The 25,860-nt window shown below is 42.6% G+C and overlaps 1 protein-coding gene across 1 annotated transcript in view; it reads right to left on the bottom strand.

Moving 5' to 3' along the window:
• Nucleotides 1-5,592: 5,592 nt before the first annotated feature.
• The window catches only part of drosha (drosha ribonuclease III), a 182,247-nt gene continuing 161,979 nt past the window's right edge, over nt 5,593-25,860 (bottom strand). The window contains exon 32 of the mRNA XM_043719624.1: nt 5,593-6,452. Within this exon, the coding sequence (XP_043575559.1) occupies nt 6,322-6,452 (131 nt within the window). The 3' untranslated portion in view covers nt 5,593-6,321. The remainder of the gene's footprint in view (nt 6,453-25,860) is intronic.

Here is a 25,860-nt window from a genome sequence, read left to right as displayed (position 1 = left end):
GGCAAGACCTCCCCTTCACAAATCCGTGCTGGCTGTCCCTAATCAAGCAGTGTCTTTCCAGATACTCATAAATCCTATCCCTCAGTACCCTTTCCATTACTTTGCCTACCACCGAAGTAAGACTAACAGGCCTGTAATTCCCGGGGTTATCCCTATTCCCTTTTTTGAACAGGGGCACAACATTCGCCACTCTCCAGTCCCCTGGTACCACTCCCGTTGCCAGTGAAGACGAGAAGATCATTGCCAACGGTACTGCACTTTCCTCTCTTGCTTCCCACATAATCCTAGGATATATCCCGTCAGGCCCGGGGGACTTGTCTCTCCTCAAGTTGTTCAAAATGTCCAACACATCTTCCTTCCTAACAGGTATCTCTTCTAGCTTACCAGTCCATTTCACACTCTCCTCTTCTACAATACGGTCCCTCTCGTTCGTAAATACTGAAGAGAAGTACTTGTTCAAGACCTCTCCTATCTCTTCCGGCTCAATACACAGTCTCCCACTACTGTCCTTGATCGGACCTACCCTTGTTCTCGTCATTCTCATGTTTCTCACATACGCATAAAATGCCTTGGGGTTATCCTTGGTCCTATCCGCCAACGATTTTTCATGCCCTCTCTTAGCTCTCCTAATCCCTTTCTTCAGGTCCCTTCTGGCTATCCTGTATCCCTCCACTGCTCTGTCTGAACCCTGTTTCCTCAATCTTATGTAAGCCTCCTTCTTCCTCTTTACTAGACATTCAACGTCTCTCGTCAACCAAGGTTCCCTCACACGACCATCTCTTCCCTGCCTGACAGGTACATACACATCAAGGACACGTCGTATCTGTTTCTTGAAAAAGTTCCACATTTCCACGACATCCTTCCCTGACAGCCTATGCTCCCAACTTATGCTCCTCAGATCCTGTCTTACAGCATCGTATTTACCCTTCCCCCAATTTGAAAACCTACCCTGTTGCACGCACCGATCTCTCTCCATAACCAAGTTGAAAGTCACAGAATTGTGGTCACCATCACCAAAATGTTCATCCACTAACAAGCCCATCACTTGTCCCGGTTCATTACCTAGTACCAAACCCAATATGGCCTCCCCTCTGGTCAGTCAATCTACATACTGAGTTAGAAAAGCTTCCTGTACACACTGCACAAACACCGCCCCATCCAATCTACTTGATCTAAAGAGCTTCCAATCAATGTTTGGGAAGTTGAAATCACCCATGACTACCACCCTGTGGCTTCTGCACCTTTCCAAAATCTGTTTCTCCACATCTCTGCTGCTACCAATCTACTTGATCTAAAGAGCTTCCAATCAATGTTTGGGAAGTTGAAATCACCCATGACTACCTCCCTGTGGCTTCTGTACCTTTCCAAAATCTGTTTCTCCACATCTCTGCTGCTATTGGGGGGCCTATAGTAAACACCCATCAAGGTGACTGCACCTTTCCTATTTCTGACTTCAGCCCACACTACCTCCAAAGGCAGATCCCCCTCGAACTGCCTTTCTGCAGCCGTTATACCATTAGTGAGACGAAAAACATCAGAATGAGACCAAAAACCGCACGCAATACTCCTGGTGTGTTCAGTTCAAAGATGTGCTGATCTACACCAAGGCTTACACCATATCATATGAAGGGATGTTCCCACCTTGTTGATGACTTTTCACAGCCCACAAAACTCCATCCCATGTCTGCATTAAGTAAAGATCTAGCTAGCAGTGTTCTTAATTGGAAAGTAAGTTTAGAGAGGAATACAAAATTAAGATGTGACTGATTCGTTAAGCTGTACATTGTAGAGTATGTCCTTCCCATTGATCTTCCTGTGGTCACTTCAATTCAAGGGTTTTCTGACAGTTGAGCTTCTCTAGCCAGTGGACAACCTGGCCAACCATAAATCAGCCCGACTGGATCTGAAAACGTGATTAGATCTTGCTAGCTTCTTGATCTAAATGTCTTAGAAGCACAGGTTCATTATGCATAGCCTCTCCTACAGCAGGACAGTAACTTCACTGGCTGTGCTGCACTTCCAAAACACAAGTCCTTTCTTTCCTGGTTGAAGCTAAGAAAAGGTTCAGCTACGGGATTTGAGAGGAAAAGGTTTTAAAAGAAAGACTGGAAAAAATTCTTGTTACTTCTCTAGACAACTATAACACAACTGGAGTGAATGACAGTCGGGGAGGAAGCTCTCGGCTGGTTAGAGTCATACATGGTCAACAGGACTGACAAGTGGCAATCACATTATCACAGTAACATTCATACCACACAAAAGCCAGGTAACGTACTTGACTCTTAACTTGACTCAAATAGTGACCTAGCTAGTGACATCCTGTGAATGAATAAAACAAAACAGATAAAAATAATGTGTGCACTCAGTTACATGTTTAACTATATAACATTTCTTAGCTATACATATCAGACATGTGGCAGTAAGGTACTGTGCAGATGGTACAGTGACAAGTCAGACAGATTTTCCCGCACCTTGATATTAAGCTGCTGTTAGATTGCAAGTCTCGTGAGCATTTTAGATTTATGATCACTCCTCCTTTTAAGAACACTAATCTGCGCTTGCAAGCAGCAAGGAAAGGTTGAGTTGTTCAGAATGTAACAGATGGACTGGGTGTACCCTCCAGTCATTAACAATTCAGAAAAAACATACACAGCCTCCATTTTAATCTTCCAAGGACTGAGAGGTATGTGATATGCCAAGTCATTGTACAATTAGGAAGTCGGTTTAGACATCTGCATGCTGAGGAGGGAGGGGAAGGGGAGAGAGAGCGAGCAAGTTAGCGAGAGAGAAAATATGCAGACTGGGGAGCGAGGTGCATGATTTGACTTAGTGCACAGTGAGCTGCCCCACAACACAGCTCCACACACCATTCCCATTTCCTCTTGCATTGTTGAATTTAGTGGAAGTAAATTAGGTGAGAGAGGGTGTATGAGCTCTCATTATCACATACTGGTAAAAATAACAGCTATCCATCCTCCCAGAGAGAAATGTCAAATTATCCGAAGGAGGAGGAGAGAAAAATAAAGCCAGCATCAGTGATGGAACCATGAAACTAGAACTGATTGCAGTTCACTATTCTCCTTTAGGGAAGGAAATCTGCCGTCCTTACCTGGTCTGGCCTACATGTGATTCTCGGGCCGCTGCAATGTGGTTGACTATTAATTGCATCAATTAGAGATGGGCAACAATGCTAGCCTTGCAAATAGCACCCACACTTTACAAAAGAATAATGATAAAAAAATGCATCTAAAAAGAATAATGTTTTCAGAGGAATACCTTCTCTGAGCAGGACAAAGTCTGTGATATTAACACTAAAGGTTGTATGCTGAATCCCCAATTCGTAATCACTTCAATACTTTTCCAGCCCCCAAAAATCAATGGAAAACAAGTCTAAGTGGCCCCACGTTGACTGTACAAGTGAATGGTTCTCACCAGCTCTCAAGATCAGGTAGTTTCCACTCGAGACGAAACAGGCTATTTTTGCACTACATCTCATCTTCATGCAGTTTTACACTTTACTTCAACTTTTGCACTTCATTATCACGTTTAATTAACTCTTAACAGTCTGGTTTGATGACATCACTTTTAAGCCCAACACTACAAGGGATTGCCTTTTGAGCAAAGGCTAACCAAGTTGGGACTCTACACACTGGAGTGCAGAATGAGAGGTGATATCATTGAAACATATTCTTAAGGAGCCTGATAGGGTAAATGCTGAGAGGATGTTTCTCCTCACGGGAAAGTCTAGGACCAGAGGGCACAAACTCATAATAAAGAGATTAGGAGGAATTGCTTCTATCAGAGTTGAGAGTCTTTGGAACTCTGCCACAGAGAGATGTTGGGCAGAGTACTTGTGCATATTTAAGGCTGAAATAGATTCGTGATCAATAAGGGAATCAAGGGTTATGGGGAAAGGGTAGGAAATCGGATGTGAGGAATGTCAGATCAGCCATGATCCTATTGAAGGCAGAGCAGGCTCAAGGGGCTGAACAGCCTACTCCTGCTCCTATTTCCTAAGGTCTTAAAAAGTAACAGTTTAAACAAACTGGTTGCTTCAAAAATCAAAGCAACTGACACACGTGAGAAACTAGAAGTTTGCCATTTATCCTTCAGTTACCATTGTAGGCAATGCAATTTCAAGTTCGGACTTGGCTTTCATGTCGTATCATTAGCCCTTTTTGAACCAGTCATTGATTAAGTCTGGTGGAACAGCACATATTGAACTGGTAGTACTGTCATAGAGTCATAGAGATGTACAGCATGGAAACAGACCTTTCGGTCCAACCCATCCATATTGACCAGATATCCCAACCCAATCTTGTCCCACTTGACAACCTTCCTATTCTTATACCATCCAGATGCCTTTTAAATGTTACAATTGTACGAGCCTCCACTACTTCCTCTGGCAGCTCATTCATACAAATACCACCTTGTGTGTGAAAAAGTTGCCCCTTAGGTCTCTTTTATATCTTTCCCCTCTCACCCTAAATCTATCCCCTCCAATTCTGGACTCCCCCAACCCAGGGAAAAGACCTTGTCTCTTTAACCTATCCATGCCCCTCATGATTTTATAAATCTCTATAAGGTCACCCCCAGCCTCTGAGGCTTTGTAGCACCTTACACACACACACACACAGAGGAATATACTGATTAACATGCAGCAAGAACAGGCGATGGAGTTTTTGCGAGAACACATTCGGTAAGTGGTTTTGCAAGAAAACTGGCTTCTCCTGGATTGGGCTGGTAAACGGGTAGATTCCATTTGTTCGAAAATGCCACGTGTCAAGACGTTCAAAAGATGCCCTGAAAAGAGGTTTGCAGTTTTATACTGAAATAAAAATCACAGCAGATGCCTGTTAGCATGCACCACTAATTGCCAGATTACCATTCCAGACATTCATGAGGTCAGGAAGGGTCACAGGGAGCACCAATCACTATTCCGATTTGAAATTCCTTCTCTTTCTCCTGCACTGAATTCAAAACATCAAAACCATTCTACAGCAAAAAGAAATCATGAAAACATTCTCCTAATTGTAAGATCACAAATAAGCTTATTTTCTTTTGAAATGCCAAATTTCATCTTCTTTGTGGCTCACTCCTTTCTTAAAACAAATTACCCCCTTCTCCAAGAGAATTTGACAAGAATTCAAGAAAGTCGACAAATGTTATTAATGTGTTAACATTCTGACAAGTTATTTTATAAAAAATACATAATCCAACTGAGTGAGCAGAAAAATTCTCACAGGAAGCCTTATTTAAAAACAGCTGTGTGAAAAGACTCTTGTATATTCGGAGGCAGGATCAATGCTTTGTGTCAAATTCTTTGAGAACAAAATGAGTGCAAAGGCCTTAGGAATCTTGCAGCTATATATACAGTCCGTCACCATGGAACTGGATCTAAATAAAACCAATAGGAAATGTCTATCTGAAACAAAGTCCAATTTTACCAAGGCATAGAATCTGTAGGTATTCTGATCAGTCTTAAAACTTTAATCATATCAAAAAGTACTTTAGGGTAACAAACCACTTCCGAGGTTAGGATACATTAAATGCAAGGGCAAGTGCGTAATATGCAAAAACACTAAATCCTGATTCAATCGTAAAATCAGTGCATTTAATGAGCTCTGCTTCAGTCAAGTTTCAATTACAGGTAGCAGCACATCTTCAGATTATTACCAATGCTGAACATGCTAAGTGTTTTTTTTTGCTGTATGTATTTATATCGAGTGATGGAATTAATTGGTTTAATAAGTAATGGTACAAAGATTTACACTCAATATACAGTTTTAAACAGAGCAAATCTGACCAAAAGCACAATATTACTTCTTGAACGTTTTGCATTCCATTCTGGGCAAAATGCTGGTCCCATAAAGCAGGGTTTTTTTTGATGAGTAAGGAGGTATTTTATTGATCTATTATCAAGGTGTTACAGATGTCAAGTTGCACGCGCGCGCGCACACACACAATTCCCCAAAATAAAAAAACAACAGGTTAAAGTAAAAAAACAGCTGTTTTGAAAATCAAGACTCCAAACATTCAAGTGGGGAACCAAATAATTAAAGATAAAATAAGATGCATTCAAATGCATGTATAAATAACAAGAGACAAATCACCCGGTCTAGATAATGCTTCCTGGTCAGGACTATGAGCTTCATACCTCATTGATAAAAGAGTGGAACACCATCTCTCAGGCTTGTTGCACACATTTCATGACTCCTCATTCACTTTCACATTAAAAATAGGTTATGTCCCCAAAGGCAAACGTGGCTGGAATTGCAGTTGTTTAAGGAGGTAAATATGCCACAGTTTTCATGTACTCATTTATTTTCTGCTCTCCTCGGTCTCACTGGGATCCTTCTCCTGTTGCTCTCTTTCCCGCCTCATTTCTCTCAACTCCTGTCTGTATTTCCGCTCAATGAAGCGCTTCTGATGAGCCATCTGGGGAAAGTTATCTGGTGCAAAGGAGGAAATATTTTATTAATGAACGATATCCTGCAGCGCTTCAGGAATGTGACAGTGAAACTGCAACAACAAAAAGTATTCACTCAGAAATACAGTATATAAAGACACAACAACATTGAAAATAAATCTAGAGCAACTTGCTTGGAGGCGAAGACATCCTTCTATAACTGGTGCATCAGGTCAAACGATGGTCAAATGACCGGGTGACACCAGTGATTTAGCAAAATGTGGTGGGTATGAAGCTGAGGGTGTGAGGGGATGAGTAGAAACCATTCTCTACCTTCTAACCTTGTTTTTGGAACAAGTGCAGAGACTTAAGTCTGCAGCCATGCAGTAATTTAATGGGGCTGACTGCGGTGCAGCAATGCAGCTGAATGGAAGAATTGTCTTTCAGAAAACCGCATGCAGCATAAAAAAAAACAAGAGCTTCAAAGAGATGGGGACAATTGTGTGAAGAAAGGTTGAGCATACATCCATCTGAGTTTAAAAAGTGAGAGCTCATCTTACTGCAATATAATACCAGACTGTGGGAGAGCTTGACAGGATGGATAGTGAGAGGTCATTTCCCCTTGTGGGGGAGCTGGGTGGGGTGGCAGGGTTTCTGGATAAGGGATTGCTCATTGAAAATGGAGACGATGAAGAATTTCTTCTCTCACAGAGGGCTGTCAGTCTGTGAAATGCAAGACCGTAAAAATATAGGAGCAGAAGCAGGCCATTCAGCCCATCGAGTCTGCTCCACCACCCAATGAGGTCATGGCTAATCTGATAACCCTCAAGTCCACTTTTCTGCCTTCTCACCCAATTTTCACCATCCTGAGGGAAGAAGTTCCTCTTCATCTTTGCCTTAAATGTGCAACCCTTTGTCCTCAGATTATGCCCTCTGGATTGAGACTCTCCCAGTAGGGGAAAGCAACCTCTCCTCAACTATCCTGTCAAGCCCCACCAGAATCCTGCACGTTTGATTGAGGTCACCTCAGTCTTTGAATTTCTAATGCGCAAACTCAGCCACTTCTCATAAGGAAATTATTCCATACATAATTAACCTTCTCTGGACTGCCTCCAAGGCCTTTCCTTAGATAAGGAGACCAAGATTGTTGACAGTATTCCAGCTGTGATCTGGCTAGTAGCTTATGTAGCTCTTAGGAAGAGCTCTCTGTTTTATACTCCATTCTCTTTGATATAAAGCCCAACATGGGCGGCACGGTGGCACAGTGGTTAGCACTGCTGCCTCGCAGCGCCAGAGACTCGGGTTCAAGTCCCGCCTCAGGCGACTGACTGTGTGGAGTTTGCACGTTCTCCCAGTGTCTGCGTGGGTTTCCTCCGGGTGCTCCGGTTTCCTCCCACAGTCCAAAGATGTGCAGGTCAGGTGAATTGGCCATGCTAAATTGCCCGTAGTGTTAGGTAAGGGGTAAATGTAGGGGCATGGGTGGGTTGCGCTTCGGTGGGGCGGTGTGGACTTGTTGGGCCAAAGGGCCTGTTTCCACACTGTAAGTAATCTAAAAAAAAATTCCATTGCACATCCTGAAGCATTTTGTGATTTGTACATAATAATCCTCAAACCCTGCATCTGCAGCTTCCTGCAGTCTTTCTCCTTGAATATATTCAAAACCAAATTCAAAGGATATTTTTCAAGCAACAAGAAAGTCAAGGATGATGGGAAGGAAGGCAGTAAAAGTGGATAAAGGCCAAATTATGGTCAGCCATGATAACACTGAGAGGTTAAGCAGGGCTGGAGGGGCTGAGTGGCCTCCTCCTGCTCCTAGATCTTATTAAACTGATGGGCATGTTGCATGGACATTTGTATAAAATTCATTGGGCAAGTTAAGAACAGATGAAAAAGACTGCTTTGTTGCTGAACTCTCTACTTGATATTCCATATCCCATATCTGTTGCGATGAACTGTTAAAACATTAGCAACAGATATTTGGGAGTAATTTTTAATCAGGCAGGTGCAAATAAACAGAAAATATTGCATAGAGAATGAAAACAGACAGAACTTTAAGGCTGTATACCTTCCTGGTCATGTCCTGATGGTTTCAGAGCTGCACTGATAAGTGCAAGTCCACTAAAGTCATGCAGTTCAGTAAAAATGAAGCAGATTGTATATCCATTTCCCTCTCTCTCTAAACATGAGTTTAATGTACCTGACATTAGACATGCAATTCAACCCAAACTCCCCCACTTTCTGTTGTCAAGCATTTGTGTCATTGCAATTTGTTGCAGAAACATTCTCTTTTGAATTTTTCTATGTTAAGTCACAGTGCAAAGGCAGCATCTGACCACTACATGGTGCTATTTGACATCACTCTAAATAGCCTTCACTACCTAATAACTTCGATCAGAAGAACTTTAATTTGTCTTTGACATCAACTCTCCCCCAACTCTTCACTGTATGCGGCGCCCATCCCACAACCCAATCGCTCAACATGAAGTCTGTTCTCTGGCTGGAAAACTGTGTTTCAAGTCCCACACCAGACGGGAGCCTAAAAACCTTGGTTCACATGCGAGTACAGTACTGAAAGAGTGCGCCACAGTCCAAAGGTGCTGTCTTTCTAATGAGGCATTAAACCAAGGCCCTATGTCCTCTCCAGTGGAATAAAGAGAATCATAGCACTATTAAGAGAAGATGAGTTATCCTTTATGATTTGATTTTGATATGCAGTGTTTGACATGATCAATAGCTGAATTTTCCTCTAATGTATTGCCGATTATCTGTTGTCCAGTTGTGTGTCATTGGGTCCCTTTTTGTACAACCAGTTGAAACCAAAATATTTTCAGGAATGGTTCCACGTTCATGACGTAACAGCCAGGGAGGGACTGGATATTTTCTAACTAATCTGTTCAGAGCAGCTATTATAAACTTCAGGAACAGATGGGACTTGAACCCAAATTTCTTGGCTCACTACCACTGCACAAGAGGCCTATTTCCTCCTCAACACATCCAACTCGTTTCACTTGTAGGTATGTTCTTATCAACTGCTTTAGAGATGTTATTACAAATCTCTGGAACAGGTGAGACTTGAATCTGGGCCTCCTGGCTCAAACATATGGACACTGTCACTACACCACAACAGTCCTTTAGGGACTTGATTGTGTACAAGCTCTGGAACAGGAACCAAACATACAACCTTCAAATTCACAGGCAAACTTACCATCTGACCCACAATGAAACTACTGTGCAGTTTTTAAAAACAAAACCTATTTTTCTGATCAACCTGTTATTACACACCTCTGGAACAGGTGTGACTTCAACCCAAGTTGCCTGGTCCAGCGGTAGGGATACTACCACTGTACCACAAAACACATTACAAGTGAGCAATTCAATTAGCACCCACCACCTGTATCCAATTAAACATGATTAGCATACAATTAACATTCTGTAACACACTTTATCAGAAATTTAGAAATATAACCAACCATTTCCCCAGTTAACCAGCCTAGCAACCTCAAAGAGTCAGGATGGAGTTTGCTATAGGTTTGCAAGTCAAGGGCCTGCTAAGAGTATTGCTGGGGATGATGAATAACCTTGCAATAACCTTCCTGCAACTGATAGAAGGTTTCCTTGAAGGAGAGGAGACAAGAGTGTGGGGTGGGTTTATGAGACATAATGGAGAAGTGAATCGGATTCCTGTGAGTGTGGCGTTGATGATCTGGTGTGTTTTTTCTAATTTCCGTGTTTTTAATGATTACAAACGTGTCATCGACATATCATTAAAAACACGGAAATAGAAAAAACACACCGGATCATCAACGCCACACTCACAGGAATCCGATTCACGAGAGAAGAAGAAAAGGATAGCCAACTCCCATTCCTAGACGTGATGGTACAGAGAACACCAGATGGAGGGAGAATTCACTACAAGGGTATACAGGAAAGACACACACACAGACCAAGTCCTAAACTACGAAAGCAACCACCCCAACACACACAAACGAAACTGCATCAGGACAGGTGAGACCTCACGTGGAGTACTGTGTGCAGTTCTGGTCTCTAAATTTGAGAAAAGACATTCTGGCTATTGAGGGAGTGCAGCATAGGTTCATGAGGTCAATTCCTGGAATGACGGGACTACGTTACGCTGAAAGACTGGAGCGACTGGGCTTGTATACCCTTGAGTTTAGAAGTCTGAGAGGGGATTGAGACATATAAGATTCAAAGTTTGTGCGATGATTTGTAGCTCGGGTGCTCGTTGTTGTGTTTCTGTTCGCCGAGCTGGAAGTTTTTGTTGGAAACGTTTCGTCCCCTGGCTAGGCGGCATCATCAGTGCTTGGGAGCCTCCTGCGAAGCGCTTCTTTGATGTTTCCTCTGGTGTTTATAGTGGTCTGTCCCTGCCGCTTCTGGTTGTCAGTTTCAGCTGTCCGCTGTCGTGGTTGGTATATTGGGTACCCAGCACTGATGATGTCGCCTAGCCAGGGGACGAAACGTTTGCAACAAAAACTTCCAGCTCGGCGAACAGAACCACAACAACGAGCACCCGAGCTACAAATCTTCGCTCAAACTTTGAATGCAAAGAAATTTTAGACATGATGGGCAAAATGGCCTTTTTCTGTGCTGTAGATCTCAATAACTTTGAGGGATCTTGGGGTCTATGTCCATAGATCCCTCAAAGTTGCCACCCAGGTTGATGGGGTTGTTAAGGCAACATATGGTATGTTGGCTTTCATTAGCGGGGGATTGAATTTAAGAGCTGCGAGGTTATGCTGCAGCTCTATAGAGCCCTGGTTAGGCCATACTTAGAATATTGTGTTCAGTTCTGGTTGCCTCAAATCAGGAAAGATATGGAAGTTTTAGAGAGGGTGCAGAGGAGATATCCCAGGATGCTGCCTGGACTGGAGGGTATGTCTTATGAAGAAAGGTGGAGGGAGCTAGGGCTTTTCTCATTGGAGTGAACCAGGATGAGAGGTGACTTGATAGAGGTGTATTAGATGTTGAGAGGCATAGATAGAGTGGATAGCCTGAGCCTTTTACCCAGGACAAAAATGTCTATCACGAGGGAGCATACTTTTAAGGTAATTAGAGGAAGGTTTAGGGGAGATGTCAGAGGTAGGTTCTTTACATAGAATGGTGAGTGCATGGAATGCACTGCTGGCAGCGATAGTAAAGTCAGACACATGAGGGACATTTAAGCGACTCTTGGAAAGGCACATGGAAGATAGTACTATGAAGGGTATGTAGATTAGTCTGATCAGACTAGGATAAAAGGCCAGCACAGCATAAAGAGCAGTAGGGCCTGTACTGTGTTGTATTGTTCTATGTTCTATATCTCTACTATGATGGATGGCCCGGTGGCTCAGTGGTTAGTACTGTTAACTCACAACACCAGCGACCCGATTTCGATTCCCACCTCAGGCGACTGTCTGTGTGGGTTTCCACATTCCACAGTGTCTGTGAGGGTTTCCTCTGGGTGCTCAGATTTCCTCCCACAATCCAAAAATATGCATGTTAGGTGAATTGGCCATGTGGAATTGCCCATAATGTTCAGGGATGTGTAGGTTAGATGCATTAGTCTGGGGTAAATGCGGAGTAGTATGGGAATGGGTCTGGGTGCGTTAATCTTTGGAGGGTCAGTGTAGACTTGTCACAATACCACAGAATCCCTACAAGACAAGAACAGTAACAACATTGCTAATTTGTTTGTTGGCAGCCTTAGCAGCAATGTGGTTTGGCAGTACAGAACTGTGAATTGCTGAAAGCAGTTGTCAAAGTTTATTGTCTTGCACTCATCAGGGCAATTCACAAGAAATACCAAAGTAAAAGGAAGCAATATTTGTGTTCGAAGTAAAATTTAAAAGATATTTATCCTGTACTTTGGAATTTCTTGCAAATTGTCCTGCTGAGTACTGAATGAAAAACTTCAACAAAATGTCTCTTGTCAATACTTGAACACTTATGTTGCTTCACAGAGGTCTTATAATGAAGAGAGGGGCCATTCAGCCATTGTGTCCACGCTAGCGCTCCAAATCAGCATTATGATTTTGTGCCAATGTCTTGCCTCTTGCAGGTATTCTTGCACATTGGATGACTGTGTAAAAGCAAGATCCAATTGAACCAGCATCCAATTGCTTCCAGGCAGTTCCACTCACTTGGAAGCAGAAGGCAAATAAATTAGACAGACGGCATGATATCTATTTGGAAAGAAAGAAGCCCAAAGTAGGAAATATCAAGCATTAATATATTTTAAGACAGATATAATCTAGGCAGGTCAGGAGTGATTACAAGATTAAAGTAGGAGAAATTAATATAACCTATCAAATATGAACTGGCTTTCATATTGGGAATTTATAGCTCATACACTGAAAATCAAATAAGCACAAGATGAACAGGAAAGTTTCACTTGATGGGAGTCCTTTGTGACTGGTTTTCCCTTAACTAAATTAACAATTCTACAGCCTTGACAAATTTTATTCAATTCCACAGAATACTTGATTAAAAAGTTCAGCTTGATTGTGGATACGTGTGCGCAGGCACGAGAGAAAGAGCATCTTACACACTCTGAACGTGTGAGAATGCCAATTTGCTTTTGCCGATTTAAAGTGGCGGAAATGTGCCGCTGGAAAAGCGCAGCAGGTCAGGCAGCATCCAGGGAACAGGAGAATCGACGTTTCGGGCATAAGCCCTGATTTAAAGTGGACCAAATAAGGTTGGGGAACTAGCGAAAGCATTTCCAGCAAACAAAAACAGAAATTACTGGAGAAACTCTGATCTGGCAGCACTTGTGGAGAGAAAGCAAAGTTAACATTTCGAGTCCCATGGTCCTGAGTTTCTCCAGCAATTTGTTTTTATTTCAGATTTCAAGCATCTGTAGTTTTTTTGTTTTATTAAAGCATTTCTGGTGTTGTTGTAATTTCAGGTTTCCAATAATATTTTCACTTTATGATTAATCCACTGCCACCTGTTCTTCAGCTCTGGCCTCCTGAGAGAAATCTTGCTCTTCTCTTCACTGTAACTTGTCTGTTTGTCCCTTTTTCCCTTGTTCACCTTCACCACTAGGCCTGGGACAAAAGCCCTTGAATCTGACATGATAGCCAAATCTTCCCTCTCCATTGCTGAGTCTCTCTTGCAGTTTCTGGTTGTCTTTCAGATCTCCAGCTTCTGCAGAAGTTGAGGTGTTTTAGACAAATTCATAGATCTCAGCACAAAGCAGAGGCACAATTAGCCCAGTGTCTCCAACTAGGGGACATAGTCTCAGAATTAGGGCAAGACTGTTCAGGAGAAATGTTAGGAAGCATTCCTACACACAAATGGTAGATGATGTTTGAAACTCTCTTCCATAAATGGTAGTAGATGCAAGATTAGTTGGAAACTTTAAATCTAAGGTAGAAACATTTTTATTAAGCAGTAAGGGACTGGGCCAAAGGCAGGTACATGGACTTCAGCCACAGATCAGCCATGATCTTATTGAATGGTGGACCAGACTTAAGAACTTCAGCCATTCACCTTCTCATGATAATCTTGCTGCGTAAGTGATGGAGAAGCGAGTGTTGAAAGTTATAATATTAGGGTTGTGGTCTGTTTACGCAGCTGCAACCAAAAGGGGACAAATACAGAGGCTGTTAAACCAAAAACAAAAAAAAACCCTAGAGTTTTACTTTCCTGCACTGCGAGGTTTCAAGAATAACCTTCAATCATCCACCCACACACAAGCTCTTGGGAACAGCCAATAAATGGGAGAAACCAGAAACTTTGGGAAATTTTAAGCATTTTTTTTAAAGAAACAAACATACAAATTGTGTTGCTAATATAAAACCATTAAGACAAGGGAAAGTGATTAGACTCCCCAACCATCAGAAACGTCCTTCCTGCATCTAACCTGTTTCGTCCTGTTCGAAATTTATAGATCACAATGGAATCCTCCTTCGTTCTTTTAAACTCTACTGAATACAATCCGAAGGAAGAAAACAGTTCTCTCCTCATACATCAGTCCTGCCATCACACGAATCTATTCCGTCACCTTCACTGCACTCCCTCGATCCTTCCTCAGATGAGGAGATCAAATCAGATAATATTCCAGGTGTAGTCACATTGATGCCCTGTATAATTGCAGGAAAACATCCTAGTTCCTGTGCCTGATGCCTTTCACTATGAAGGCCAACATACTGTGTCATTATCTCAGTAATGAAATGCTGGGTAAGAAGGTCCACTGGGGCCTTTCCTCATTTGGCAACCATTAAGGCCACTGCGTGGTCAGTTAATGGCCATTTAAAGGCATCAACTGGAAGCACGGTTGGGGTGACTGGTGCAGATGTTGGCCTCTGAAAGCCAGTCCTCTGCCCTTGTGATCCAACTCTCCCCAGAATACGATGATTAAAAAGAAGAGCACTTAATTTCTCCTGCTGCATCCACCCAAGGAGTAGGTCTTGATTGGTGGGTGCATTACAGATCCCAGAGGATGCAGGCCTCCGACCATCTGTCAGCTTTTGGCAATCTGGGACGCCGGAGTCCAAGTTAGATGGTCACCTTCGCTCATCTATCAGTTTTATCAGTAGGCAATCAGTCGCGTTCATCTCACAGCTGGCGAGATAATCAGCAATGTACCCATCCCAACAAAATATTAGAAAAGAACACTCTTCTTACAGCCAGATAACATCTGTAGTGCATAGCTAGTATCATCCTGAATCATCTTCACATCGCAAACTTTAAAAGGCTTAAAAAAATTTTAAAGCCAATGTTTTACATGGAATTCAAAAACATCAGACAAGGACAGAATTCGGCTCAAATGACTATCTGGATATGAGAAAATACAAGGGCTTTTCAACATATAGGCTCACCCATGAAGACCAGGCACACGGGTAATGAGTGAGCATAGGTAGTTTCACCTGATTTCCCTGTTGAAATCATTGGCACATAAGACCATAAGTTGAAGGAGCAAAGGAAGGCTATTCAGCTCGCAGTTGCTCTGCCATTTAATGAGATCGTGGCTGATCTGAAAATCCTCAGCTCCACTTTGCCACCTTATCCCCATAACCCTTGATTTCCTCACTGATTTAAAATCTCAGTCTTAAATGTACTTAATGACCAGCCTCGACTATCCTCTGTGATAAAGAATTCCACAGTTTTACTACCCTCAGAGAAGAAACTCCTCCTCCACTCGGACTTAAATGTGCAACCTCTTATTCTGAGGTCACGACCAATGGTCCTAGACTCTCCCACAATGGGAAAGGTTTCCACATCAACCTTGTCAAGCTCTCTATAAATCTTTCACACAACACCAGGTTATAGTCCAACAGGTTTAATTGGAAGCAAACTAGCGTTCGGAGCGACGCTCCTTCATCAGGTGATAGTGGAGGGCTCGATCGTAACACAGAATTTATAGCAAAAATTTACAGTGTGATGTCACTGAAATTATACATTGAAACACTGATTGTCTGTTAAGTCTTTCATCTGTTAGAATATAGTGATAGTTTCATTTCTTTCATGTGTAAATCAGAAAACCGTTTTTTAAAGTTGCATTCTCGGGTTAGCTGTTAACAATGGTGATAGCTAGACAATATGTTGAAGGTGTTAGCCCCCTGTGTTCTCGGTCTATGCCATGATGTTTAGATTGATTCTAACCTAAAAAGTGAGATAACAGAGTTTTACATAAATTCATGCAGTTTTTCTGCTCAGAGTTCTACATGAATATATGCAGTTTTTGAGCAAAGTGCAATGTAACTCTGCAAGTACAAATTCACCCCACAAAATATATGTGTGCATGTGGGTCTTTGTCTGTGTGTGTGTGTGTGTGTCTGTCTGGGGTGGGGGTTGTGAGTGTGAAAAAGTGTGTGTGTGTGTGTGTAGTGAGTGCAGAGCTCACTACACACACACACACAAACTTCACACTCACAACCCCCACCCCAGACAGACAGACAGACAGACAGATACACACACACACAAAGACCCATATGCACACATATATTTTGTGGGGTGAATTTGTACTTGCAGAGTTACATTGCACTTTGTTCAAAAACTGCATATATTCATGTAGAACTCTGAGCTCAAAAACTGCATGAATTTATGTAAAACTCTGTTATCTCACTTTTTAGATTAGAATCAATCTAAACATCAGGTCATAGACAGAGAACACAGGGGGCTAACACCTTCAACATATTGTCTAGCTATCACCATTGTTAACAGCTAACCCGAGAATGCAACTTTAAAAAAAGGTTTTCTGATTTACACATGAAAGAAATGAAACTATCACTGTATTCTAACAGATGAAAGACTTAACAGACAATCAATGTTTCAATGTATAATTTCAGTGACATCACACTGTAAACTTTTGCTATAAATTCTGTGTTACGATCGAGCCCTCCACTATCACCTGATGAAGGAGCATTGCTCCGAAAGCTAGTGTGCTTCCAATTAAACCTGTTGGACTATAACCTGGTGTTGTGTGATTTTTAACTTTGTACACCCCAGTCCAACACCAGCATCTCCAAATCATGTCTATAAATCTTGTATATTTCAATAACATTATATTATTATATTATATTTAGAATCACAGAATCTCTACAGTGCAGAAAGAGGTCATTTGGGTCCAATTAGTCTGCACCAACCCTCTGAAGGGCATCGTACCCATACCCAGACCCAGACCCCCACCCTAATCCTGTAACCCCACCTTTACCCCAGCCTGCACATCCTCCTAAACTCCAATGAATACAGTGACTGTCTCCCGATTACAGCCCTTAGTTCTGGTATCACTCAAGTGAAAACACCGATCAAATTCTTTCATCATTCTGAAGACCTCTACCAGGACACACCTTAGTCTTCTCTGTTCTCGGGAAAAGAACACGAGACTGTTCAATCTCTCCTGGCAGGTTGCATCTGAGTTTAAATGTACCTTTCTTGCTTTACCTACACTTCCTCCATAACCTTTTCTGTAATATGGAGACTACAGCCGGTTATGGTATTCAAACCTAACGTTAGATACAAGTTTAACATAACTTTTCTGCTTTTTAATTCTATTTCTCTAGAAATGAATTCCAGCGCTTGGTTTGTCCTTTGAAGACCTTCAGCACTGCTTTTAGTATCTGTTCATTTATAACCACCAGAACCCTCTTCTCTTTTCTCCCCCACCCCTCATAGCAGCAGGGACCTGGGTTCAATTCCACCCTTGGACATTCTCCACATTTGCAAATGTTTCCCGAGGAAAGGGTGGATGGAAAGCAGCTGTTCCCCTGGTCAAAGGGTTAATAACAAGGGTGCATAATTTTAAGGTGAAAGGCAGGAGGTTTAGAGGGGACTTGGGGTAAAGGTTATTCAAGCAGATGGAAGTAGGGGTCTGGAATGAACTGCCTGGGAAGGTAGTTGAAGTGGGAAACCTCAAGATCTTTAAAAGGTACTTTGATGAGCACTTGAAAAGTCATAATGTTCAAGGATAAGGGCCTAGTGCTGGAAAGTAGGACTAGGAGAGATTTAATGCATTTTTGGCAGTACAGACTCGATGGGCAAAAGGGCCTCCTCTGTACAGTATGTTTCTATGATTATGTAGACTCTTCCTCAGCGTGAGGTGGACACTGTCTTTATAAAAGGCCATGATTCGGAGGTGCCAGTATTGGACTGGGGTGTAGAAAGTTAAACATTACACAACACCAGGTTATAGTCCAACAGGTTTAATTGGAAGCACTAGCTTTCGGAGTGCTGCTCCTCACAACCACCTGATGAAGGAGCAGCGCTCTGAAAGCCAGTGCTTCCAAATAAACCTGTGGGACTATAACCTAGTGTTGTGAGAGTTTTAACTACATAAGAGGCAGCTAGTTTGCAAATTTGGTTTGTTATTGGAAGCAATGGCATCCTCTATCTCAAATTTATGCTCTTTTATATTCACTGAAAAGCACTTCTGATGGCAATACACATTAGTGAAGGGATTTATTCAGTATCCACTTCAATTTAATTATCTGCCTTAATTTGTGCATTGCAAAATAGTTCTGATTGAAGTTTATCACTGAAATGAATCCACTCGTGTACAGTATTCACAATACCTCCTAATTGGAAAATTATTTTTATTTGTGTTTAATTTTTCTACTCTAACCAGTTAATTTGATTGAAGGACTGGGTTTTACTTTATTCATTCATTTACCTTTTGTTTAAAGCCCCACTGTTAGCATCAGTAAATTAATAATTTACATGCATTTTGACTGCCTATGTGCTCAATTTCCACCTATTATCATTTTACTTCTCTAAGCAACACAATATGCTTGTATGGGCACTGTCCCAGGGTTGTAGCAGACCCACCACAATACTCATTCCTGCTCTCATGGGGCAATGTCATTGAAATCTTCACAAAACTCACTCCAGTCGTCACTGAAGAACAATTTACCCAATTGGTTTCACTTTCAATTGGTGTCATTGCTGTGGAGATGGAGACAGAGGTGGGACTGCTGGATACATCACAAGGGAGTGAGCAATGATTATCATCTGAAACACATTGTTAATTTCCAATTTGTCAGAGACACACAAAAGAGAGCATGAATATAAATATGTAAGGACTCTGAAAGTAACAATGTTTGCCAAGTGATAGAATCCAAGAGTGTGGAAAAGTACAGCGTGTCACTTTACAAGTCACAGGTTGGAATATTAATGCCATTCAAAGATGTCTTTGGCCACACTTTAAACAGAAAACTTTGCCTCATTTTATAAGCATTGCAGATGGTGGATATCAGAAATTTTTAAAAAAAGTGCTGGAGAAATTCAACAGGTCTGCTAGCATCCATGGAGACAGAAACAGAGTTAATGTTTTGAGTTCAATATGACTTTACATGAAATGAACCATTAACTCAGTTTCTCTCTCCTGATTGCTACAGAAACTCAGCTTCTCTAGCAGAATCTCTTTTTTTCTCACTGCCTCATACTGCCTATACTCTGTACATCTTGGAAGGCTTTAACTTGTTGCTAGGGAATGTGCGAGAGTGGCCTTGGAGAAAGCACCATGTAATTTTGCCTTCTCACTCTTGTCCAGGACTGGCTTGAAGATCGGCCAAGTAGTTTGTCACTGAAGCAAGGGCACAATCGACAGTGAGAGATTATCAGACCAAAATATCCAGGCCTCATATCACTGCCTGCAACGCACAAAACAATTCAACCAACACCACAAAAATGAGTGACTAGATTTTAAAATGATAACCATTGGCTGTAAAAAGTTTTGGAAATTTCAGGATAGTTAAAAATGCTCAAAAAAAAAAAGACAATTCTTCCTCTCTCTCACTTTTTACATCTTTTTGTTATTTTAAAGAAACACATCCTGTTATTTGTGGGTCACATAGGAGGGCAGCCTCAGGAGGTAACACAGGCTCTGATCAGAGGTGACTTTGTGATCTCTCCTGTCATTCCAGTAGCAACAGAGTAAGGCCAAGGCTGGTATGGAGATTCCCAGCTCAGTAGAAGCTTTCGTTTGGCGGGCATGCTTGAGATGGTGGTGATAGTTAAGGGGGAGGGTGTCAGTGATCAAAGCCAGAGGCTCAGTGTCTGCGGGCATGAAATACTGCACTCATGACCCAAATTATTGATGGTTTGGAAGTTAACTAACTTCCTCTTTCTTCATTTTTTTCACTTCACCATCACCTCTGAGAATGTTTCAATGGTGGCCGTTATCCACTGGGTTTCCTTTAGGTGAGGAGACTAGGATCCGTGGACACAGCCTTAGAATTAGAGGGGGTAAATTCAGAACAGAAATGTGGAGACATTTCTTCAGCCAGAGAGTGGTGGGCCTGTGGAATTCATTGCCACCGAATGCAGTGGAGGCTGGGACGCTAAATGTCTTCAAGGCAGAAATTGATAAATTCTTGATGTCACAAGGAATTAAGGGCTACGGGGAGAATGCAGGTAAGTGGAGTTGAAATGCTCATCAGCCATGATTGAATGGCGGAGTGGACTCGATGGGCCGAATGGCCTTACTTCCGCTCCTATGTCTTATGGTCTTATGGTGGCGTCCTTGCAAATTTCCGATAGTGCCCACTTCCCCAGTTGAGGCTGTCCAGGTGCAACAGGGACAGCAGCATACTAATCACCCTCAATAATTTGACACTTGGAGCCTCTGTGGTCAAATCACAAGACCGTGATAGAGATTGTCCATCTTTCCACCACATCCCAATGTCCCCAGAAATTGATTAATCACAATCTTGAGCACGGTCATTGACCGAGCTTCCTCAGCCCTCTTGGGATAAAGAATTCCAAAGACTCACTACCCTTCGAGTGAAGGCATTCCACCTCTTTTCAGTCCCAAAGGACCAACCTTACAATCTGGAGATTACACGTGACCCCTGTTCTGAACTCCCTAGCTGGGGAAAACAACTTATAAGCATCCGTCAATCAAGCCCCTTGTGAATTTTTGCTCCCTCTATTTAATTCACAGGACATGGGTGTCACTGGTCAGCATTTATTGACTGTCCCTAGATGGGCGTTGAGGCGGCTGTGGTGAGCTGCCTTTTTGAATTGCTCAAGTCTGTGTAGTATAGAGACACCCACGGTGCTGTTAGGGAGGGAATTCCAGGATTTTGATCCAATTATATAGAAGGAACAACAATTTATTTCCAAGTCTGTCCAAATACACCTGTAAAAATTCAGAGTTTTTCAGTTTATTTAGTTACTTTATTTATTCATGGGATGTGAATATTCCTGCCTGAGGCAGCATTTATTGTCCATCCTAATTGCCCTTAAAGGTGGTGGTGGTGAGCAGCCTTCTTGAACCTGCAATGCTTCGAGTAGTCACAAAAGTACTAAAAGGTCTTTTCAGGCTGGGAATCAATTCTCCAGCAATACAGAAATGCGTGGGTGGCACGGTGGCGGCACAGTGGCTAGCACTGCTGCCTCACAGCGCCAGAGACCCGGGTTCAATTCCCGCCTCAGGCGACTGACTGTGTGGAGTTTGCAAGTTCTCCCCGTGTCTGCGTGGGTTTCCTCCGGGTACTCCGGTTTCCTCCCACAGTCCAAAGATGTGCAGGTCAGGTGAACTGGCCATGCTAAATTGCCCATAGTGTTAGGTAAAGGGTAAATGTAGGGGTATGGGTGGGTTGCACTTCGGCGGGGCAGTGTGGACTTGTTGGGCCGAAGGGCCTGTTTCCACACTGTAAGTAATCTAATCTAATCTATTTGTTCTTGTAAATTTCACAGAAACACATTGGCAGAAAAAGACAGGGATAATAAGTTGTTTTTTAAATGACATCTCATGTGTTTTAGAAGTGCAGGAAGGACTTAAAAAAAGTGCCTGCTGCTGTGAGCTAAATTTATAAAGAAATCAGAGGAACTTTACACAGTGGATCCTGCCAGGAGTGATAGTAGATTCTGAAATGTTGACCATTGTACAGAGAACAAAAATTCTTCAGGAGCAGTGTGGCTCAAACAGCATCCAATATTAACATCATTTATAATACTACACTTGACAAGAACAATGGGATAAAGTTATTAAGCAATGAACACCTCTAAAAAGAGGGAATCCAACCACTGCTCTTTGACATTTAATCATTGAATCCTTCATAACCAATATTCTGGGGTTACTGCTGACTAGAAACTGAACTGGATTCGCCAAGTAGATGGCAAGTCCGATTTTAGGAAATTCTGCATTGAGTATCTCATCTCCTGATTCCCCAAAAGTCAGCAGCGTGATGTACGGGATCCCCACTTGCCTCCAAAAACAGTCACGAAGCTTACACCATCCATCATACATAGACTAAAGAAGTTGGGTCTGCTCTCCTTGAAGAGATGAAGGCTTAGAGGAAATCTGATACAGATTTTCAAAAGGGGACAGAAGAAATGGGAGAAATTATTCCTGCTTGTAGAAGAAAAACAAGGAGAGGGCATAGATTTAAAATGATGTGCAAAGGCAATAAATGTGTTGTGAGGAGAAATACCTTTTCACTCAGTGAGTAGTTAGGGTCAAGAATGCGCAGCCTGGAAATGTGGTGGAAGCAGGTTCAATTGAGGCATTCAAGAGAGTATTGGGTGATTAGTGGATCTAAATGGTGTGCAGGTATACAGAGGAACCTCAATTATCTGGCATTCCATTATCCAAATTTCCGATTATCCGGACAAGATCCAAGGTCCCAATGCGTGGCAAAACGGTGTTATCCAGCATTCAATTATCCAAAGGAAATACTCAGTTATCAGTGCTGTTCAGATAATCGAGGTTCCTCTGTATAGGGAACAGGCAATGAGAGGCCAAATGGTCTCCTTCTGCATTGTAGCAATTCTGATTCTGTGACATAGTGGTACAATGACTGGTGCTCCTAAAAAAAGTGTTAAACAAACGTACGGCAAAACTGGCATTAAAATTTGTTGACAAGAATCTAAGACATGAGAAACTCTTCCTCAAGAGAAGTAACAGCAACATGCTCTCAAAAAATGGTGGAAAACTTCCAAGAGTCTTTGTGGACCCAGGTTCTCATTACAGGCGTAAAGAGGATGAAGGTCATGTGACTGTACAAGCTGATTTAACATCAGCATGCAAAGCTCTTAAAAACTACACTGTGATGTCCTCAAATTGAATTGTGTGGAGTGTGCCCAAAACAGAAAAGAGATTTAGATTTTTGTCAGTGACACAACATCAAACCTCTGGCTTCGTACATTAACAGAACAGACAGAAACTGAAATAGCTTAAAACTATACTTGATGGCTGCACTATCAGAACTGTATAATTGAGTATACAAATATGGCTCGCAGTCTAAACTCTTGTTTACAGAATTAATGATTTCTCAACAAAATGTAATCAAAGAATCATTTCCTCCAAGAATAGGATAGCGAGTCAACCAACATACAGTGACAGTGTTCCCACTTCTGAGCCAGCAGGCACAGGTTCAAGTACCTCTGGAACAACTGGTGTCTCATAATATCTCTGAACAGGTTGATTAGAAAATATTGAATGAATTAGAACCAAAAAGGTGGCCACTCAACTCTTGAGACAGCACGGCCATTCATTAGGATCTCGGGTGATCAGATTGCTCTACGTACGCACTTACCTCCAGTAATATTTCATCTTTATAAATCAAGAATGCACTTACCTCTGCATGAAAAATCTTCAAAGATGCTGCTTCTACTGCCTTCTAAAGCCTAGCTACCTCAAAAAAAAGTCTCCTTATTCCTGCCCTAAGTGGGCAAAGCCTTATTTTTAAAAGTGCAAATGACTAGTTCTAAATTCTTCACTCAGAGGAAACATCCATTCTACAATTACCCTGTCAAGCCTGCTCAGGATCTTGTCAATTGCAAACAAAGGTTCTGACTCTTCTAAACTCCAGTGAGACAATACTGTGACCAATCGTTCCTCATAAAACAAATCCATGTTTCAACACACACACAAAGAACGAAAAACTTGCATTTATTTGGCTTCTTTTACCACAAGATGTCCCAAAACGTCAGAGTCATAAAGCACAGAAACTAACCCTTCGGTCCAACTCTTCCATGCCAACCAAGTTTCCTAAACTAAATTAGTCTCACTTACCTGTATTTGGCCCATATCTCTCTAAACCTTTCCTATCCATGTATTTATCTAAATGTCATTTAAATGCGACTACCACTTCCTCTGGAAGTATTTTCCACATATAAACCACCCTGTGTGAAAAAGTTGCTCCTCAGGTCCCTTTTAAATCTTTCTTCTCTCACCTTAAAAAATATACCTGCTAGTTGCGAATTCCCCCACCTTACCTATGCCTCACATGATTTTATAACTTCCAGAAGGTTATCCCCTCAACCTCCAATGGTCCAGTGGAAAAAGTCCCAACTTATCCAGCCTCTCCTTATAACTCAAATTCTCCAGGCCTAGCAACGTCCTGGTAAATCTGCTTTGAACCCGCTCCAAATTAATAATATTCTTTCTCTCGCAGGACAACCAGAACTGTACAGAGTGCTCCAAAAGTGGCCTCACCAATGACGAATACAATCTCAACGTGAGTTCCACCCATATAGCTTCAGTGGGCAAGTATTTCAGATATTCTGAGGCAAACAGTAATGTTTTATTTAATCAAAAACACAACTCCCTATCCTCTCTTATCTCCCTTTTTATCCTTTCTATAGCATGAAATTCACTGAAGATCTTTAAGATAGCACATTCCAAACCCACAACCACTTCCATCTGGAAGGATGGGCAGCAGATACATGGGAACACCAGCACTTGTTACATCCCCTCCAAGTCATTCACCATCCTGACTTGGAAATATATGGCCAGTCCTTTAGTATCACTGGGTCAAAATCCTGGACTCTTATCTTAACAGCATTGTGGATCTACTGACAGCACATGAACAGCAATGGTTCACAAAAGCCTATGGGAGTGACGCCTGACTCACAGCTACGTGGTCAACTTGTAACTGCTCTCAAGAACAATTTAGGGATGGAAGCAGGCCTTGCCAGAGACACCCATATCAATGAGGAAAAGAAAATTTACCCTCCAGATGGATGGTTGTGGGAATTCAATTAACACAACTCTGAGGGGCTGCTTCTCAGACTGCATGAGCTTCCCCTGCAATAGCAAATGATTCACGTGAATTGGTTAAAACAGGACAATACATTCTGGATTTCAAGTTTTCTATGTGCTCTGGAAAAATGGTGAGGTGCTGAGCGGACTCAGACTGAGTAAACAATCCGAAAGAATGCTAAAAAATTGCATTCATACTTGTAATCATTTCAAACCAGTTCATAAATGGTGACAGAACGATAAGGAAGAGGGAGCATGGGGACAGGTCGCTCAGGTGGGGTGAGGGTTCACAGGGACCGGTCACTCAGTGGGGAGAAGGAGCACAGGGACAGGTCACTCATTGGGGAGAGACAGCACATGGACAGGTCACTCATTGGGGAGAGACAGCACAGGGACAGGTCACTCATTGGGGAGAGGGAGCACGGGGACAGGTCACTCATTGGGGAGAGGGAGCACGGGGACAGGTCACTCATTGGGGAGAGGGAGCACAGGGACAGGTCGCTCAGAGGGGAGAGGGAGCACGGGGACAGGTCACTCATTGGGGAGAGGGAGCACGGGGACAGGTCACTCATTGGGGAGAGGGAGCACGGGGACAGGTCACTCATTGGGGAGAGGGAGCACGGGGACAGGTCACTCATTGGGGAGAGGGAGCACGGGGACAGGTCACTCATTGGGGAGAGGGAGCACGGGGACAGGTCACTCATTGGGGAGAGGGAGCACGGGGACAGGTCACTCATTGGGGAGAGGGAGCACGGGGACAGGTCACTCATTGGGGAGAGGGAGCACGGGGACAGGTCACTCATTGGGGAGAGGGAGCACGGGGACAGGTCACTCATTGGGGAGAGGGAGCACGGGGACAGGTCACTCATTGGGGAGAGGGAGCACGGGGACAGGTCACTCATTGGGGAGAGGGAGCACGGGGACAGGTCACTCATTGGGGAGAGGGAGCACGGGGACAGGTCACTCATTGGGGAGAGGGAGCACAGGGACAGGTCACTCATTGGGGAGAGGGAGCACAGGG

This window comes from Chiloscyllium plagiosum, chromosome 29, assembly GCF_004010195.1.
Source record: "Chiloscyllium plagiosum isolate BGI_BamShark_2017 chromosome 29, ASM401019v2, whole genome shotgun sequence".
Lineage (NCBI taxonomy): Eukaryota > Metazoa > Chordata > Chondrichthyes > Orectolobiformes > Hemiscylliidae > Chiloscyllium > Chiloscyllium plagiosum.
Note: the sequence above shows the minus strand (reverse complement) of the source record. Positions and strands in the feature narration are given on the sequence as shown.